This window comes from Balaenoptera physalus (genome assembly GCF_965194825.1).
Source record: "Balaenoptera physalus genome assembly, chromosome: 16".
Lineage (NCBI taxonomy): Eukaryota > Metazoa > Chordata > Mammalia > Artiodactyla > Balaenopteridae > Balaenoptera > Balaenoptera physalus.
The window spans coordinates 11,961,274-11,979,375 of NC_138898.1; the positions used below are offsets into that span (position 1 = coordinate 11,961,274).

The 18,102-nt window shown below is 50.1% G+C and overlaps 1 protein-coding gene across 1 annotated transcript in view; it reads left to right on the forward strand.

Moving 5' to 3' along the window:
* The first annotated feature begins 637 nt into the window (after nt 1-637).
* Nucleotides 638-18,102, forward strand: part of KCNB1 (potassium voltage-gated channel subfamily B member 1) — a 111,001-nt gene continuing 93,536 nt past the window's right edge. Inside the window, exons 1-2 of the mRNA XM_082430788.1 lie at nt 638-753; nt 1,987-2,719. Of these exons, the coding sequence (XP_082286914.1) occupies nt 2,153-2,719 (567 nt within the window). The 5' untranslated portion in view covers nt 638-753; nt 1,987-2,152. The remainder of the gene's footprint in view (nt 754-1,986; nt 2,720-18,102) is intronic.

Sequence of the window (18,102 nt, forward strand, 5' to 3'; positions counted from 1 at the left end):
TCCCTCTCCCCTGCTTCATTGTCCCCACTGTGCTTATCACCGTCTGACATATTCTTTGACTTTCTTGGTTTTGGTCTGTTTCCAACCAGCTCCACAAGGGCTGGACTTTTGCGTTTGGTTCACAGCTGTATCTCGGACGCTTATCTTTGTGCCTTTCACACAGTAGGCGCTCAAGCCACTTTATTGACCGGATGAAGGAAGCCGGGATTGAGAGGCAGGCAGTGGAGGTAGCCCAGGTGCGAAGGGCCAAACCGCTAGGCGCCCCTCCTTCGCCCAAAACCCCAGCCCGCCCCCAGCCTCACCAACGGGCTGGCCCGGGCAGGCAGGAGTTAAGCGGCGCGCACGCTTCCGACCCGCAGGTGGCGCCGTCCCGCCTCGGTGCCCGACTGGGCTCTCAGAAGTGCGGGACAGAATCGCAGCGAGCGCGGAGCCGAAGCTCAGCCCCGACTTGTTGATCTCGCCCAAGCAGCCGCCACCGCTGCCGCGGGAGCAGGAGAAGGAGGAGGAGGAGGTGGAGCAGGAGGCGCCGCCCGATCCCGGTCTTGCCACCCGCGCCCCCAGCGCCCGTCCGCGCCCCCAGCCTTGGAGAGCGCGCTTCGGCCCCGCAGCGCCTGCTGCTCCGGCGCGTCGCCTGCCCGTCCGGCGTAGGCCGGGCCCAGCCCGGCCCCGGGTCCGCCGCTGCCCGCGGGCTGGGGCGCCCGGGCGACCGCGGCGATGCGCGGTCCCTGGCCCCGGGAGGCGGCCACCCTGGGGGTGAGTGTTGGGGCGCGCGGCGGGGTCGCAGGGGGACACAGGAGGGGGGCTCGCCTGCTGCGGTTCGGCCTGTTGGTCTACCCAGGCTCCGCGGTTTCAGGCGGGGGGTGGGGTGGGGTGGGTGAAGGGCCTGGGCCCGGGGAGGTGCGCGATCCGCATTCTGGGGTGAGGGGTTAGGGCGTGAGCTTCACATGCCTGGGGGCTCAGAGGAGCCCCTGAAATCACCAGTGCGCGGAGGGAGGAGGGCTCGTTTTGAAAAGGCCAGAAAATTCAGCTCATTTCTCCGCCTCCCACCTCCCCCACCCCTTCCCTTCCAAGCCCCGGGAAAGGCGCAGAACCCGGAGTTATAAAAAGCCACCGCAGGAGAGGAGCGAGGAGAAGGAGGAGGAGGAGGAGGAGGAGGAGGAGGAGAAGGAGGAGGAGGAAGAGGAGGAAGACAAGGAGAAGGGGGCGGGGAAGGAGCGAGGGGGTGACGGCCCAGGTGGATCCCCAGGACTCTGTTCCCCCCTCCTGCCGTGGGGCAGGGGGCGCAGAGGGAGGGGCGGGACCCCGCGCAGAGCTTGGCTTTGCGTCTTCAGGGTTCACCTCGTTGCCGGAGAGACCTCAAGAGATGCTCCCGTGGCTTGGGGAGAGGGGTCGCTTCAGGACAGTGGGGCTTCATGACCACCCCGTCTGTTGTGACCGACAGGTGGGCACCTGAAACCCTCCAGAATTCCTCCAAATCTTTAAAGGTTTAGAAAAAGCAATCCCGCTGCCACCCCCAAGCCCTCAAATCCTAATTATCTCGGAGCGGGGGAAGGAAAAGATGAGAAGTTAAAAAAAAAAAAAAAAAAAAGTTTTCTCATGCAGCTCCCCTCTTCTCCCCATTGCGGGGCCAGGTCGGGGACTGGACGGGGAGACCGAGGGAGAAGCGAGTTTCAGCACTCGAAGGGGCGGACAGCGCCCCAGGCGGCCGGGTCGGGTCCCGGCAGCAGAAGCCCGGGGTAGGGCCTCCTGGGCCCCCGGGGCGCCTCTTGGGGACCCTCTCCCCGCCCCGAAGGGCGGCCCCTCCCTCCGGCCACGGGGTGGGGCGGGCTTCAGCACCGGCTCGAGGGACAGCGCCCAGCCTTTCTGTGGGCCTGAGCGGCTTAAGCGCCGGGAAGGTCAAGGCCGGCTAGGGCCCGGGTGGAGAGGTGGGGAGGGGCTGCGCACAGCTCCCTGTTTGCTGACCTGCGTCTGCTTTCTGCCTCGCAGCCGTCGGGATGGAGGTGAGAAGACGGCCGTGACACGCGCCTGCGCGGCCCCCTGCGCCCCCAGCAGCCCACAGCGCTCCCTGCCCCCCTCCCCCGCGGCGGCTGGCCTTGCCCTCCAGTGACAGCGGCCTGGGGGGGCAGGGGGGGCGGGGGCGGCCGGACCAGCGATGCCGGCGGGCATGACGAAGCATGGCTCCCGCTCCACCAGCTCGCTGCCACCCGAGCCCATGGAGATCGTGCGCAGCAAGGCGTGCTCGAGGCGCGTCCGCCTCAACGTCGGTGGGCTGGCGCACGAGGTGCTCTGGCGCACCCTGGACCGCCTGCCCCGCACGCGGCTGGGCAAGCTGCGCGACTGCAACACGCACGACTCGCTGCTGGAGGTGTGCGATGACTACAGCCTCGACGACAATGAGTACTTCTTCGACCGCCACCCGGGCGCCTTCACCTCCATCCTCAACTTCTACCGCACCGGACGGCTGCACATGATGGAGGAGATGTGCGCGCTCAGCTTCAGCCAAGAGCTCGACTACTGGGGCATCGACGAAATCTACCTGGAGTCCTGCTGCCAGGCCCGCTACCACCAGAAGAAGGAACAGATGAATGAGGAGCTCAAGCGTGAGGCAGAAACCCTACGGGAGCGGGAGGGTGAGGAGTTCGATAACACGTGCTGCGCGGAGAAGAGAAAAAAGCTCTGGGACTTACTGGAGAAGCCCAATTCCTCTGTGGCCGCCAAGGTGAGTGTGAAATCTAGGGGCTGCTGGGCTGGGGCATTCTGCCTGTGTCCCCAGATCGAGGACCACGGCTGGGGGACTCTGGCTTAGTTCCCAAATGTGAAGACCAGAAAAGAGGAAGGGCTATGGCTGAGATCTCAGAGGTGAGGACCAACAACCCCTTCAGACTGTTCCTATGTGGCACTGGCCACCTCATCCTTTTATCATTCAATAATTTATACCCCGACTTTGTTGGAGAAAAGGATTTACAGAGACTTATGAAAACCCACAGCAAGAGAATGGACACTGCAAATAAAAAGGGCACGGAGAGGCAATAAAGCTTTGGGATGGAGTAGAGTTGAGTTTGGTCTATTCTACATAATGCTCCCTTGTGGATGCCCAGACCCGGGCTGGAGGGGGGTCACCCTGCAATTTTAATACTTATCCCTATATTTATAACCTCATTTTGCCCCAAGAAGGGAATGAAGGCAGCTTATAGACATACATGGAGGACGTTGAGATACTGTCAGGCGGTTTTAACATAAGTGAGAAAAACGAGGCAAAGGGACTCTGAGGGGTGGGTGTGTGCGTGCATGACGCATGCAGCTGGCTGTGGATGCTTGTGGGCGAGGGGTCACCCCTGGTTTGGTCTTTCTTAATTTGGTGAGTTGATTCCAAGAATGGTTTGATGCAGCTTCTAAAGATGCTTTGGCTGTCGGAAGACGATGTAAATTTTGAAATAGGACAGAAAAAAAATGAGGCAATGTGAAAAATAAAGCAGGAGAAAGAGGCAGGAATGAGTTCAATCACACTGGGTAGGCCAGGGAGTCCTGTGTGCTCTCAGATGAAAAAGCAGAGGCTGTAAGGGACTAAGAAAGGATTGGGGTGGGAGTCAGGCCAGGACAGGAGGTCATTTGTTGATGAGCAACTTCTCTGTGTCAGGTTGGGACTCGGGGATGCCTCAGAGAGGTGGGGGCCTGTCTTCACGTGGCCAGTGTGCTGGGATTTGGGAGTAAATGACAGCACAGTGTGTGCAGTGCTATAAAAGAGGCCATGTGGGATCCAGGGGGAGCCCAGGAAAGAGAGGTGTTGATGTCAAAATCCAGGAAAACCAAGTTGGGAAAGATGTGTTGAACATAACTCGTTCTCTGAGAGCGGGGCCAAAAAAGGGGGGCAGGTAAATGTATTCATGGCGAAAGGAGAGAGAGAAGAGGAAGTCTACGTACCAGCCATGATGTACTCGCTAGGGCTGCCTCCTGTCCAGCCTGGCCTCTCACTGCAGGTGCTCCCTGGCTCAGCTGCCCCCAACAAAGGCCCACCTACAGGGCTGGGTCTGGAGCGGGTTTTGTGGGGTCCTTTCTCCACATCTGTCTGCCCAAGGAGAGGCCTTTGAGAGTGAATGTAGGACTGAGTGGCTGGTTGGAGGGTGGAGAGAGGCCCAAAGGTTTTCTCTCTTCCATGTCGACTCTAAAGAGGACAGAGAGATTCCTAGGCCTGTTTCCTCTTCTGTGGGCTGCCTCTGGCCATAATCCTGCCCCAGGTTTCATGTCCAAAAAGCCTCTCTCTTAAGGCATAGTCGCTCACCCTTAACCGGCTTAGGATCAACAGACTTATTTTGCTATTTCCAGGCCTGACACGGGTTCTTCCCCTCCACACCTGGTTTAGACCCAGATATGACTCTCCCTCCTTCCTGCCCTGTTCCTAAGACAAGAGAGTGAGGGGCAGAGGAGGGGAGGGTCACTTCCCCAGAAGAAGCAGGCAAAAGGCTGTGTTTGGGTTGGTGCCTGACATCTAGGCAAGTAGCTCAGGCTTGCAAAAGGCGCTGTTTGGGAATCAACAGCTTCATCTCTCCCTCGGGTTAATCCGCTCACAGGGACGAGTTTCATGACCTCTCTGTGATCCTAGGCTGGGGCTGCCGGCTAGTCCTAGCAGATGGACGACGGCCTAGGATATTCTGCAGCCAAGGCTGAAATGGTGAGGCAGGCAGGCTCATTGGCCCTCAGTATAGAAATCCTGCCATTGATCACATATCTACTGTGTATGAAGTATAACAACACATTTAGCCTTATACCAATTCTCTACTATTATCCCACCTTTCACAAAGAGGGAAGATCAGAGAGGTTAAGTAACTCACCTAAGGTCGTGCGACAGGCCAACAGGAGTAGCCAGAAACTCAAACTCAAGTGTGATTTTGAAGGCACGGTTCTCTCCATAGTGATTAAGTACCATACTCTCCTCCGCAGTCTCCCTGCTTCCACCTTTGCCCCCTGTAATCCATTCCCCATTCAGCAGCCGGAATGAGCTTTTCTAAATGTTATTGGATCGCATTATTCATCTGCTCGAAATGCTCCAGAGAGGTTTCCCATCGCACTCAGAATAAAGTCCAAACGCTTCACCACGAATCCAGCTTCATGACCTCTCTGAGCTCATCTCTTCTCTCCTCTGTTCACTCAGTTTCAGCCCCACTGGCCTCCTTGCTGTTCCCTAAACAGGTCAGGCTTTATCCTAACTCAGGACCTTTGCACTTGCTGTTCCTGCCGCCTAGAATTCTCTTCCCCATATTGTCCCATGGCTGGCCGCTCCTCTTCATTCCCCATAGGAGCTGGTCCCTGCTCAAGTGTCCCCTCCTCTGAGAGACCTTTCGTGACCCCTGATTAAAACAGCCTCCCTCCCCTTACACTCTGTCACATCTTGCAGTGTCTTTCCTGCATAGGATTTAAGCACCATCTGAAATTATACTTGCTTCCTTGTGTTTCTCCGTTTCTCCCCCACAAGAGTATGAGCGTCGAGTTGTATTCACTGCCCTGTTTCCAGCACCCAGCGTGGTGCCTGGCACAGAGGATCTCCAGATAACTACATGTGGAATGAATGAATGGCGCAGGCAATCAGTCAGTCACTGTGTCTCAGGGTCTGGGAATCTGTCATTCCTTCCTCCCAGCCCACCTGCAGCCCAGTTCTCTGTGCCTCTGGCCTCCTTCAATCATTTGTTCTTTGCCCTCCCCACCCCCATCCAGCCCCCCAACTTGGATGCTTTGCTTGTCAGAACAGCAAGGCCTGTAGAAATTTCTCAGAGGTCACAGAATAAGAAGTCAAGTGGAGGATCATTGCCGGGTGATTGTGAGGTACAGAAATGGCCATACCTCATATATTTAAGAGCAAAGACAGAGCTGGGTTCCAAGCCCATGTTCACCCCCTCCCCAGTTTCTGGCCTTAGGCAAGTTCTTCACCTCTCCAAGCTCTAGCCTCCCACCAGCTATCCTCTTAAAGTATAGATAAAAGGCCCACCTTACAGGGTCATCATGAAATCATGTTTGTCAAAATTTAGCACAGTGCCTAACCCACAGTACGTAGGGCTTATTGTTATAAATAATCGGGAGCAGAGTCCTTTCTCTATGGCTGGGTGGGCTGAGTTGCAGCAAGCCCTTTCCTTCTGATAGCAGTACTGGAAGGCTAAGCTGCCACTGTTAATAATTGATGGATGTTCTGGCAACACAGAGACAAACCAAAGCACAGGCCCTCGCCTTCCCCGTCAGGGGAGTGAAAATCAAAATCCATTAGGCAAAAGGCAGTGTGGTTGATTCTTGTTTGGAAGCTAGGGTCAGCTTCCTCAGAGTGACATGACTGCAGTGCTGGGCCACCACTGAGTTTCTGCTTTCTGGGAAAACTACAGGCTTTTCTCAGTAGGAGAGACAGGGAACTAATTTGCCAGGCCAGGAGTGTCTGTGGTCCCTGGAAAAGTCTCAGGGTTAAAGCCTGAGTTAATTTCCTAATTTCCAGAGTAGCTGCTGTTTATTGTGCCAGGCACTGATTAGTGATACTTTCTATGCACTATCTCATTGAAATCCCTTCAACAATTCAATCAAGGTAATCTGCCAGTTTGGGCTACAAGTCACAGATAGAAACCTGGAAGTGGCTTCTGTAAGGAGGAAGGTGCATCTTCTCACTTAACGGGAAGTTCCAAGTAGCTGCTTTTGTGTTAATGGTTCCATGATGCCATTAGGATTCTAGATTCTTTCTGTCCTTCTGCTCCTCCAACTCCTGCAGGTGGCTTGGTCCTCAGGCTGGATGCCTCATTTCACAAAATGGCTACCTAGTTCCAGCCTTCAAATGTAGGCACATGATGTCTGACCAGTGAAGAAGAGTGTGCCCTCTTAGGTGCCACTTTTTTTTTTTCTGCAAGGCAAACCTTTCCCAGCAGCCCCCTGGCAGACTTCTTTTTAAATCCCATTGGCCGGCATCAGGTCACATGCTCATGCTCTATCTGCAGGGAAGCCTGGAAAAGCGTGTCTGGCATTTTCAGGTGAGGGAGGGAATGGATTTGATGAGTGGTATTAATATTCTTTTATAAAGAGGAAGTGGAAACTCTGAGAGGGGCAGTCACTTGCCAGAGCTCACACAGCTAAGTGCTCAGTCAGTATTTGTTGAAGGAATGAAAAGGGCCGAGCAAGGGTTTGAACCCAGGTTGGTCTGGTTCCCAAACCTGTGCTTCTTCAATCTGGAATCTTGGGCAGCTCATTCAAGCTCTCTGAGCTTCAGTGAGATCATCTGCCAAATGGTGATGGTATAAGTGCCCACCTGTTGGGACTGTTTTGATGATTCAATGAGATTTCAGATGGTGAATGTAATTTGCAAATAGAAAGTACTTTATACATATGAATTATTATTATTATATTCCATTGTGAGAGTATCCTTTATTTAGAGACTTTGGTCAGTACTTTGCCCACCACAGAATTTGATTAAAAATCAGCTCTGGGGACTTCCCTGGTGGTCCAAGTGGATAAGACTCTGTGCTCCCAATGCAGGGGGCCTGGTTTCAATCCCTGGTCAGGCAACTAGATCTTGCATGCATGCCTCAACTAAAAGTTCTCATGCCACAACTAATACCCGGTGCAGGCAAAATAAATAAATAAATAATAAATAAATAAATATTTTTTTAAAAAGCCTCCCCCCCCCACCGCCCAAAAAAAAGGATTCAGCTCTGGAGTCCAACAGATGTGGTTCATTTCTACATTGCTTACCAGGAATACGACCTTGGGTAAGTTCCTTTCCTCCTCTGAGTGTTAGTTTCCTCCTCTAGAAAATGGGAATTATAATGGAGCCCGCCTCTTAGGGCCATTAGGAGATAATCTGCATAAAGAGTTTAACCCAGTGCCTGGCATGTAATAAATGTTCTATATGTGACAACAGTGATGATTAGTACTATCACCGAATTCCTCTCTTCTAGCTACTCCCCTGGTTGGCAACATCCCCTATTACAGTGTTGATTGTAGGATCACCACCTGCCCCCTTGGGATTTCATGCCTTTAGTGTGATGATGCTTCTACTTCCTTGACTTGATCCAGGAGGGATTCATGTTTTATCATCAAGAAAAATGAGGGAAACCAACTCAGAATCCATGCGGCCCCTCCAGTGCTACGAATCGTCTGGCTGAGGCTCTTGCTGGCCCGGGTCAGTCATCCTGGATGTTTGTACTGGGTTGGCCAAAAGTTCGCTCAGTTTTTTGTTATGGAAACTCTGAATGAACTTTTTGGCCAACCCAATATGCCAGAGATTCAGAATCCTGGCTGTGGGGTCACACAGACCTGGGTTTGATTCCCAGCCCTGACATTTCCTAGCTCTGGACTTTGGACAAATCATTTCATTTCTCGTAGCTTCCATTTCCTAATCTGTAAATGAGGATGATAATAAAAGCTACCTCCCAGGGTTGCCTGGAGGATTAAGTATGATCGTGCATGGAAAGCACTGAAGCCACAGTTCATAAATCCAGTATCCTGATTTGATAAGGGGAAACACGGAGGATGCTTCAAGGACTTGCCTGGGTCACACAACAAGTTGGGGAAAGATCAGGGGCCATTTTCAGGCCTTTCTGCCCCTCCCTCCCTCCCCCCGGCCCCCGTTACCCTCACTGAGGTTCAGGGGTATTTCCATTCCTCCAGGATGCTTGACCAGGATCATACCTGGGCAGCTGGTCTCCCAGGGTTTTTGAAAGGCTACAAAAAGCTAGAGATTGTGAAAAAGTTTAGGAAGGACAAGTGCTGGCCAAATGAGCAGTTTGGCCAAAGCTTAATTAACTGAAAGAGAACAAGCATGCATTAAGCACCAACTCCATACCCAGCACTATGTGTACTTCCTATACTTGATAGTGTCGTGGATGGGAGCCCTGATTTTAGGGTTGCCCAAGTTCAACCTGTTGTGGATGGGACCAAGTTCAAAATTTGACTCCCCTGTTACTCACCATGTGATATGTGACAAACTACTGCACCTCCTTGTGCCCCGGTTCCTTCAATCATAAAATGGGGGCAATAGCAGGGGCTGCCTCATTGAATCACCACCAGAATTAAATGAATTAATGCATGCAAAGCATTTCAAATAGGGTTTGACACGTAGAAAGCCCTCAGTAACTGTTAGGGGTTTTGTTTTGTTTTGTTTTTAATTGTCGTTTCATTTAACCCTCTGGACTCTCCTGCCAGTTAAATAAGATCCTTTTCAAAAATTCATTATTCTTATAAAAAGATACATGTTCATTATAAGGTGAGGTTACATAACTTTGCTCAACGTCACATAGGCAATTGGAGCAGAACGGGGACCCAATCCTGATGGGGAAGATATGGTCAGTGTCCCACCCATATCCTTTTAGCTCTTACCTTTTCAGTGCCACTAGCCCAACTCCCAGCTGCCAGCACCTGCAGTTCTTTGCCTAGAAGCTTCCTCTGGCCTGTGGAGTCCAGTAAAGAGAGGGAGTTAAGGCCCTACCTGGAGGGAGCAGCCCTCAACTGATGACTGATGGGGAAGGTGTATAATACTGCAGCTCCCTCCCCCTGGATGGGGATATAGCTCAGAGGTTCATGGTCCACACTGGCCCCAGAGTTCCTCAGCAGGATTCAGCCCCAGGTGCCCACAGTGGTTCCTTGCTTGATAGTACACTCTGTTTGGCCTCTTTGCCTTCCCTGTCTCATGTCTCCTCTCCCCTACCAGTGTTTTCTAGGATCACTTCCTACATAAGCCACTTTACTCAGATCTTTATCTTAGGATCTGCTTCTAAGGATGCAACAAAAGACCTGTGGGAAACCTCAAACTCCTATCGGGGATCATCTTGCAAGAAAAAAATTCCAGGGCTGGTTGGGCTCAGTCAGCCTCATTTCCAGCTTTTGGAGAAAATAAAAACAATAGCAGCCGCAGCTACCACTGTGCCTGACGCAGTGCAAGGAGCATTAAATGCACTGTGGTATCTGATTCCCACAGTCACCTCACGAGGGAGGGATAATTATCCTCATCTTACAGCTGTGGAAACTGAGGCCCCGAGAGGTGAAGTGGCTGGCTCAGGGTCACACAGCGAATGGGAGGACTGCGAGCCCATGATCTGGCCTCTGTGCCATGTGAATGACCTTCAGGAAGTGAGAGAAGAGCTCCAGGATGCCTCTTCACCTTAGGGAACTGAAGTGCTGCGGAGGTGAGAGACCTTCAGCGTCTCCCTCCTAACTTGGGAGTGTTCCTGGCTCCTGCTCCATTATGACCTTGACCCCAAAGACTACGGGATGGGACTATTGGAGACACAGGGTTAGCATTAAGCATTATTTTAATAGATAATTTAAATATTAAGATAAGGCCTTACCTTCTCCCTGATGTGGGATATTCTTGATTTTGGTGTCTCTGGTAGAGGTGGGCTCGACCGGATGGGGACAGGGACAGAGGCACACCCCTGCCCCCAAATTGGAGGCGGGTGGGGCGGGAGCCAGAATTCACATGTTCATATCCAGAGCACCAATTCTCCTTTAAAATTTCCCTAATGACATAAATAGCAAATAAGACGTAATGTTACCACGTGAGACATATTCCTGCGGGTACGGGTATGGCCTGGGTTCCAATTCCACCACCGCTGCTTCCTGGCGGTATAAGCCCACAAGTCACCTCACCCGTGCTGGGAATGGGAATAATAAATAGGGCACACTTCACAGAGCAGGGTGACCACCACTGTCTGAACATTTGCGTCACCTGAGCTTCGACAAACACCCATACTTGGACCCCACAATTGAAACAATCTCTGGGTGATTTCTTTTTTATTTGTGGTTAAATATACATAACATGAAATTTATCATCGTAACCATTTTTAAGTGGATAGTTCAGTAGTGTTAAGTATATTCACATTGTTGTGCAGCCAATCTCCGGAACTTTTTATTTTGCAAAACTGAAACTCTGTACCTGTGAAGCAATAACTCCATTCCCACCCCTCAGCCCCTGGCATCCACTCTTCTACTTTCTGTCTTTATGAGTTTGACTGCTCTCGGTCCAGTATTTGTCTTTTCATGACTGGCTTATTTCACTTAGTGTAATGTCCTCAAGGGTCCCCCATGTTGTTGCATGTGTCAGAATTTCCTTCCTTTTTAAGGCTGAATAATAATACATTTTGTGTATATACCACATTTTATTTATCCGTTCACCTATCAATGGACACTTGGGTTGCTTCCACCTTTCGACTATTTTGTGAATAATGCTGCTAGGAACGTGGCTGTACAAATATCTCTTCGAGACCCTGCTTTCAGTTCTTTTGGGTGTATATCCGGCAGTGGAATTGCTGGATTATGTGGTAATTCTATTTTTAATTTTTTGAGGAATCTCCATACTGTCTTTCATGGCAGCTACACCATTTTACATTCCTACCAACAGTGCACAAGGGTTCCAGTTTCTCCACATCCTCACCAACACTTGTTATTTCCTGCGTTTTTTTGGTTTTGTTTTGTTTATCATAGCCATCTTAACGGATATGAGGTGGTATCTCATTGTGATTTTGACTTGCATTTCCCTAATGATTAGTGATGTTGAATACCTTTTCGTATGCTTGTTGGCCATGTGCATATCTTCTTTGGAGAAATATCTATTTAAGTAAGTTGCCCATCTTCTAATCCAGTTGTTTGTTTGTTTGTTTTTTAATTTTATTTATTTATTTATTTATTTATGGCTGTGTTGGGTCTTCATTTCTGTGCGAGGGCTTTCTCTAGTTGCGGCAAGCGGGGGCCTCTCTTCATCGCGGTGCACGGGCCTCTCACTATAGCGGCCTCTCTTGTTGCGGAGCACAGGCTCCAGACGCGCAGGCTCAGCAATTGTGGCTCACGGGCCTAGTTGCTCTGAGGCATGTAGGATCTTCCCAGACCAGGGCTCGAACCTGTGTCCCCTGCATTGGCAGGCAGATTCTCAACCACTGCGCCACCAGGGAAGCCCGGGTTGTTTGTTTTTTATTCTTGAGTTGTAGCAGTTTCTTTATATATTCTGGATATCAACCCCTTATCAGATATATGATCTACAGATATGTTTTCCCATTTGGTAGGTTGCCTTTGTACTCTGTTTACTGTGTCCTTTGAGGCACAGAAGTTTTAAATTTTGATGAAGTCCAACTTGTCTATGTTTTCTTTTGTTGCCTGTGCTTTTGGTGTCAGATCCAAGAAGTCATTGCCAAATCCAATGTCATGAAGTGTTTTCCCCATGATTTCTTCTAAGAGTTTTATACCTTCAGGCCTTGCATTTAGGCCTTTGAGCTTTGTTTACAAATTTTGGGACTTTCATTATTATCACTAACACATTTCTAGAAGTCTGACTCTCATCTGCTTCTGCCATGCTCTGGGTGCAGGACATCTCTGGCTTTTCAACCTCCGCGCTGTTGACAGTTGGGGAGGGATAATTCTCTGTTGGTGGGGGCTGTCCTGTGCATTATAAGATGTTTAGCAGCATCCCTGGCCTCCACCCCCAGGTGTTGCATGAAGAGTGGGCATTAGAGAAATAAAAGATGAGCAGCTGCCAGGAGGATGTTGCAGCATTGCAGTCAAGAGAAGATGGAGGGGGACTCCCTGGTGGTCCAGTGGTTAGGATTCGGCACTCTCACTGCCGGGTCCCGGGTTTGATCCCTGGTTGGGGAACTAAGATCCCCCAAGCCACACGGCGCGGCCAAAAAAAAAAAAGAGAGAGAGAGAAAAGATGGCAGCTTGGAAGAGGGAAGTAAGTCAGTGAAAGGTGGCTGGATTGGGGATACATGTGGGATGTAGGGGCGGTTCCTGGGCAACCACAAAACCTCAGCCTCCACCAGCAGCCACAGATGCCCAGTCCATGTGATGGGTCTTAGGCCCTGGCCATTTTCTAGCTGTGAGTCCTTGAGCCAAGTGGCTCAGTTTCCCCATCTGGAAAATGGGCCCAATCATAGCCCTTACCTTACAAAGAGGTTGTGAGGATTAGATGATATAATATAGTAAATAACAATAAACAGATAACACCCACAAGCTCAATAGCAGCTGTTATTATTAGGATTGGTTGTATTCATTTATTCAACAAGATTTATTGAGCACCTACTGTGTGCTGAGCACTGTCCTAGGTGTTGGGGACACAGCACAGAGAACAAAACAAAGATTCCAGCCCTCATGGCACTGAGATTCCAGTGAATAGAGAGATTAAGACCATTCAAAAAAGAAACAAATACAGATACTTCCTGGAGCTGAGAAACTGTGAAAAACAAATCATGAGACAGTCAGAGGAAGATGAATGCTAACTGGATATTTGATGTTATGGTGGAATGAATGCTATTTTTTAGGTGTAATAATTGCTATTGTGATTATGTTTGGAAATATTTATATTTTAGAGATACATACTGAAGTATTCATGGATGAAATGACAAGATGAAATAAATACGCAATATTTTGGTTGTAACAGGAGACATGGAGAAAGGTTAGCAGGGAAGGGGGTGGGAGTGTTCGGGTACGGGGTGTTTAACCAGGATGGTGAGAAAAGGCCTCACCAAGAAGGTGCCAATTAAGCAGAAACCTGCAGGAAGGGAGAGAGGGAGGCATGTGGACTTTGGCAGGGGAGAGTGTTTCTGGTGGAAAACAGCACGTGCTAAGGCCCTGGGGCAAGAACATGTCTGAGGCAGTCAAGAAATAGCCAGGTGGCCAGTGTGGCCAGAGCAGAGTGAAAGCAGGGGAGCTGGGGAGGTAAGATCAGCGGGATGACTTTGTTGCTGTTGGACTTTGGTCTTCCCTCAGAGTCTGAGCCTCTGCACTGGCCTCCCTGCCTCCAGCTGTCCCCTTCCAGTCCCTTCTCTGCAGGGAACCCAAGCCATCTTTCTCAAGTATAATCTGCTCATGCTAATCATCCCCTTCCAAAAACCCTTCCATGGTTCTCACTGCCTCCAGAATAAAGTCCAAACTCCTCAGCCTGACCTTCAAGACCTCAGCCAACCTCTCCACCTTTGTCTCCCCCGTCCTCTGTCCATGGTACACCCACCTTCTTCCATTCCCCAAATACACCATCCTTCCTGGGTCCTGCTCCACACTTCTGCCCAAGCTGATTCCTCTGCTTTGCACTCCCTTCTCCCTCTTGTCTGCCTGCAGCCTCTCTCTCCTCACCCTTTAAGGCCCAGCTTCTCCCTCCCTCCACCACCCACACCCCCATCAGGCAGCACTGCCTGCTCCCTCCTCTGTGCTCCAGAAACCTGATGTTCATAACTTCCTTGCACAAAACACTCTGAAGACTAGCTTATGAGTTTGTCTGTGGATGCCAGGCCTGGCCCACAGAGAGACAGGAATGCTTAAGAGAGCAGGCTCTGCAGCCCGACTGCCTACATTCAAATCCTAGCTCGATGATGAGTCAAGCTGTGTGCCCTTGGAGGAATGAATTTCTCTGGGCTTCAATTTCCTGATCCATAATTTGGGGAGCCTCATAACAACCAGAGTAACAATTCTGTTTCTTTCTTTCTTTTTTGGCTGCACTGCGCAGCTTGTGGGATCTTAGTTCCCCAACCAGGGATTGAACTCGGGCCCTCGGCAGCGAGAGCTCGGAGTCCTAACCACTGGACCTCCAGGGAATTCCTGTGACAATTCTATATGAAGCACTCAGCAATCCCTGGTACTCAGCATGTGTTCAGTACGAGTTAACCATTGCTGTTATTATTAACTTTTATTGCAGTTTCGTGTTAGTAAACAATTGTTGAGTGAATGAATGAGCAAACTTGCATGATCTTATGGTGATTGATCAGAGGGGTCTCCCATACAAGGCAAAGGTCTCCCAGGTGTACCCCCTCCAATCTCCTCCCACCTTCCTTATCTCTACCTGCCCACTACCATCCCCATACTTCCTGGGCCAGGAAGAAGTGACTTCTGGCCTTCCATTCACAGCAAGGAGGTGCAATTGAATTAGACACTTGAGGTGTTCCTTCACACCCTGTCTGCTCCATTTTTGCTCTGCAGCAGGGCTGGTCTCCACCATAATTGCCCACCATGGCCTGGCAGACAGACACCATCTTTGAGAGAATAATGTTATATTGGCCAATTCCACATCATCATTCACATCCGCCAGGTAATGCACCTGGAATCAAACAGCTTCTAAACATAGAGCATTATATTTCACTAATTGCTACCTAAGGCCCATCCCTGAGTCTTTCCAAGGCCTGTGTGATCCTTGGAGCCCCTTACCTTGGCCAGCATTGCTTCTCAGAGTCTTTGTAGACCCAACAGTTCGTACCGAAGAGGCAGTGCATGCTTGCCCTGCCAGGGGCATGTGAGAACAGAAAGAAAGGTGGAGATAAGATAATGTTGGGGGACTTCCCCAGCGGTCCAGTGGTTAAGTCTCTGTGCTCCCAATGCAGGGGGCATAGGTTCGATCCCTGGATGGGGAGCTAAGATCCTGCATGCCGCAAAGTGTGGCCGCCAAAAAAAAAAAAAAAAAAAAAGATAATGTTGAACCAGCCTTCAACATGTCTAGAATTCCCACTGAATAGATCAATTTTCTTTTATCTCTTATGCTGTGGGTATGTTTACACGTCCCTTATTGTTCCTTGAAATACTGACCGAAATTTGATTCAGTCATTCCCTCCTATTCCTGGGACAATCCTATTGGATTCAAAGTTAGTTTCCTTTCTAGGCTTCTCTGGTCCTTCTAACTTCATGTGGGTATATGTGCATGTTTTGAGGTCCTCCTTCAATGCCACCTGTTGTCTGTGTGACAAACATTTATTGCATGTTACTATATGCCAGGCATTGTGCAGGGTGCGTGAGAAGCACTTGTGTATCTATTGGTTTAGGATTCCTTTGGTTGTGGGTGACAAAAATACAGTTCAAATGGACTTAATAAAAAAAAAAAAAAGTGTAATTGAGAAGTCCTGGGTTAGGTAGGGCTTCAGGCAGGGCTGGATCTGGGGCTTAAATATGTCATCAAGAATTGGTCTCCAATCCATCTAAATCTCTTCTTATCCATGTTGGCTTCTCAGCAGGCTGTGCAAACATGGCTGGAAAGACAGCACCCAGCAACTGTAGGCTTCCATCCTGGGGGAAAAAGCAAGTCTCGTCCCCAATAATTCCAGCAAAATCCCAGGGCTGATTTTCACTGGTCCATCCCTAAGCCAATCACTTAGCCAGGTCTGGGTCACATGACAATGGCTGGTTCTGAGTTGGGACTGAGAATGGGAAACAGGGGGTTCTTCAAAGAAAAATTGAAATACTGTTAGCAAAAAAGGAGAGAATAAATGTAAGCTGGCAAAAATAATCCATAGCCATTATGGAGTTTATAGCCTGCTGGAGGGAGATAGGCATTAAACAAATAAAAAGTTAAATGAAAGAATAATCACAAAGTGTAATATGTATGCTGGGAAGGAAAGAAGGTGTTTAGATAGAGAATAACAGGCCAAGGTCAAAGAGGAGTGCAGGTGGCCCTTTCTGAGAACCTGAACTTGATTTCTCTCCTTCCTGAGCTGCAGAAGTGATCTTCTTCCACAAATTCTGTTTCTACCTCTCCTGCACCATTTAGCATGCTCCCTCGTGTATTCTATTTTCTTCTAAACTTGTATTATCGCCCCAACTAAAGCAGGATATTCTCAAAATCTAGGACTGTATCGTACTCATTTCTGTGTTCTAAAGCAGGGTAGGCTGCCAGTTTTGTAAATAAAGCTTTATTGGAACATCAACACGTTCATTTACCTATTATCTATGGTTGCTTTTTGGTAACAACAGCATTTACAGGGAAAGTTTTCTGACCTGTGTTCTAAAGTCACCCCAGGGCCTGATGCAGGGGAGGGGCTGGCTTTGTCAGAGGGGGTTTGTTGGAGGACTGGAGGGAGGGAGGGAAGGCACAAGTTAGCCATGTGACCTTGAACAAATCACTTAACCTTTCTGGGCCTCTGGCTCTGTGTCTTGCAATGCCAGCTGCCCCTTCTCATCCTTCAGATCTTGGCTCATATGCCACCTCTTCAGAAAGGCCCTCCCTGACCTTGAACAACCAGTTTGGACTTGGTGGCATTTCCACTCTTTCAATGATAAAATGTCTCTCTGGTTTATTTTCAGATTAGGCCCACTTGGGGCACATGTCCTCCCCCTCCTCTTCACCAGTGTTTTTCCTCCTCTCATATGCCGTCTCCCTGGTAGGATGAGTGGAAAGACCTCTGGCTTGGAACTCTGGAGGCCTGGGTTCATAATCCTAACACCGCCACATGTGAGCTACGAGACCCGGGGCAAACAGACCCATCATCTCTCTGGGCCTCAGTTTCCCTACCTGGAAAATGGGCATGGTAACTTGCCAAGCAGGACTACTGGAAAGACAGGTGCACTCATCTGTGCCAGAGTGGCCAGCACTGCGCTGGCCAGGCACAGATGCTCCGTTCATGTTGTTGGTTTTCCTTCTCTCTTCCTTTTGTCAAGAGGGAGAGAGGAAAGAGAGGCTAGCCCAAACCTTGCCTTAATCAGGCCTCTTATGACACCTTTGCCTACTTGAACCCTTCATGCAATGGCTGTGCCAAGGAGTGACTGGAGAGCGGGGGGCTTCGACCCTCCCCCCAACCTTCTCCCCAGTCTCCATCACACCCCGCATCCACTGATGTGGGCACGTGGAGCCTTCTCCATCTTACATAAAGCCCCAGCAAATGCAACCCAAGGCAAGTCCCCTAGTTCCCCTCCCCGTTCCTTCAGGTTTCTACCCACCAGTACCCACCCCCTGCATAAAAATTTTAGACTCTTGCTGGCCTCACGACTGGGAGGATAAGCCAGTCCAAAGAGGTGGTTTTCAACACTCAGTTAAGGAGGCAGGAGAGAGTGGTGGGGACTGCGGTGAACTGGAGCGTATGTGCCCATCCAAGGAGGCAGCTGCTATTCAGCTCAAGGCTGGATTCTGCATCCAGACCAGGTTCTGGGCCCAGCCAGAAATTTTAGCTTTCACTGAGATATCCCCATTTTTCAATGTTGCCAAATAATTTTTAAAAATTAAAAACATTTGAGTGAGCCAAACAGAACACGTCTGGGGACCACATTCAGCCTTTGGGGCTCCACTTCTTGACCCCTGCAGCATAGAACCTTCGATGGCTAGAGATATCAGTGGGTGATCACTTCTTGCCTCTGAGACCCTCGCATCCTGAAGTGAGTGGGGAGGAAGGGTATAGAGCCTGG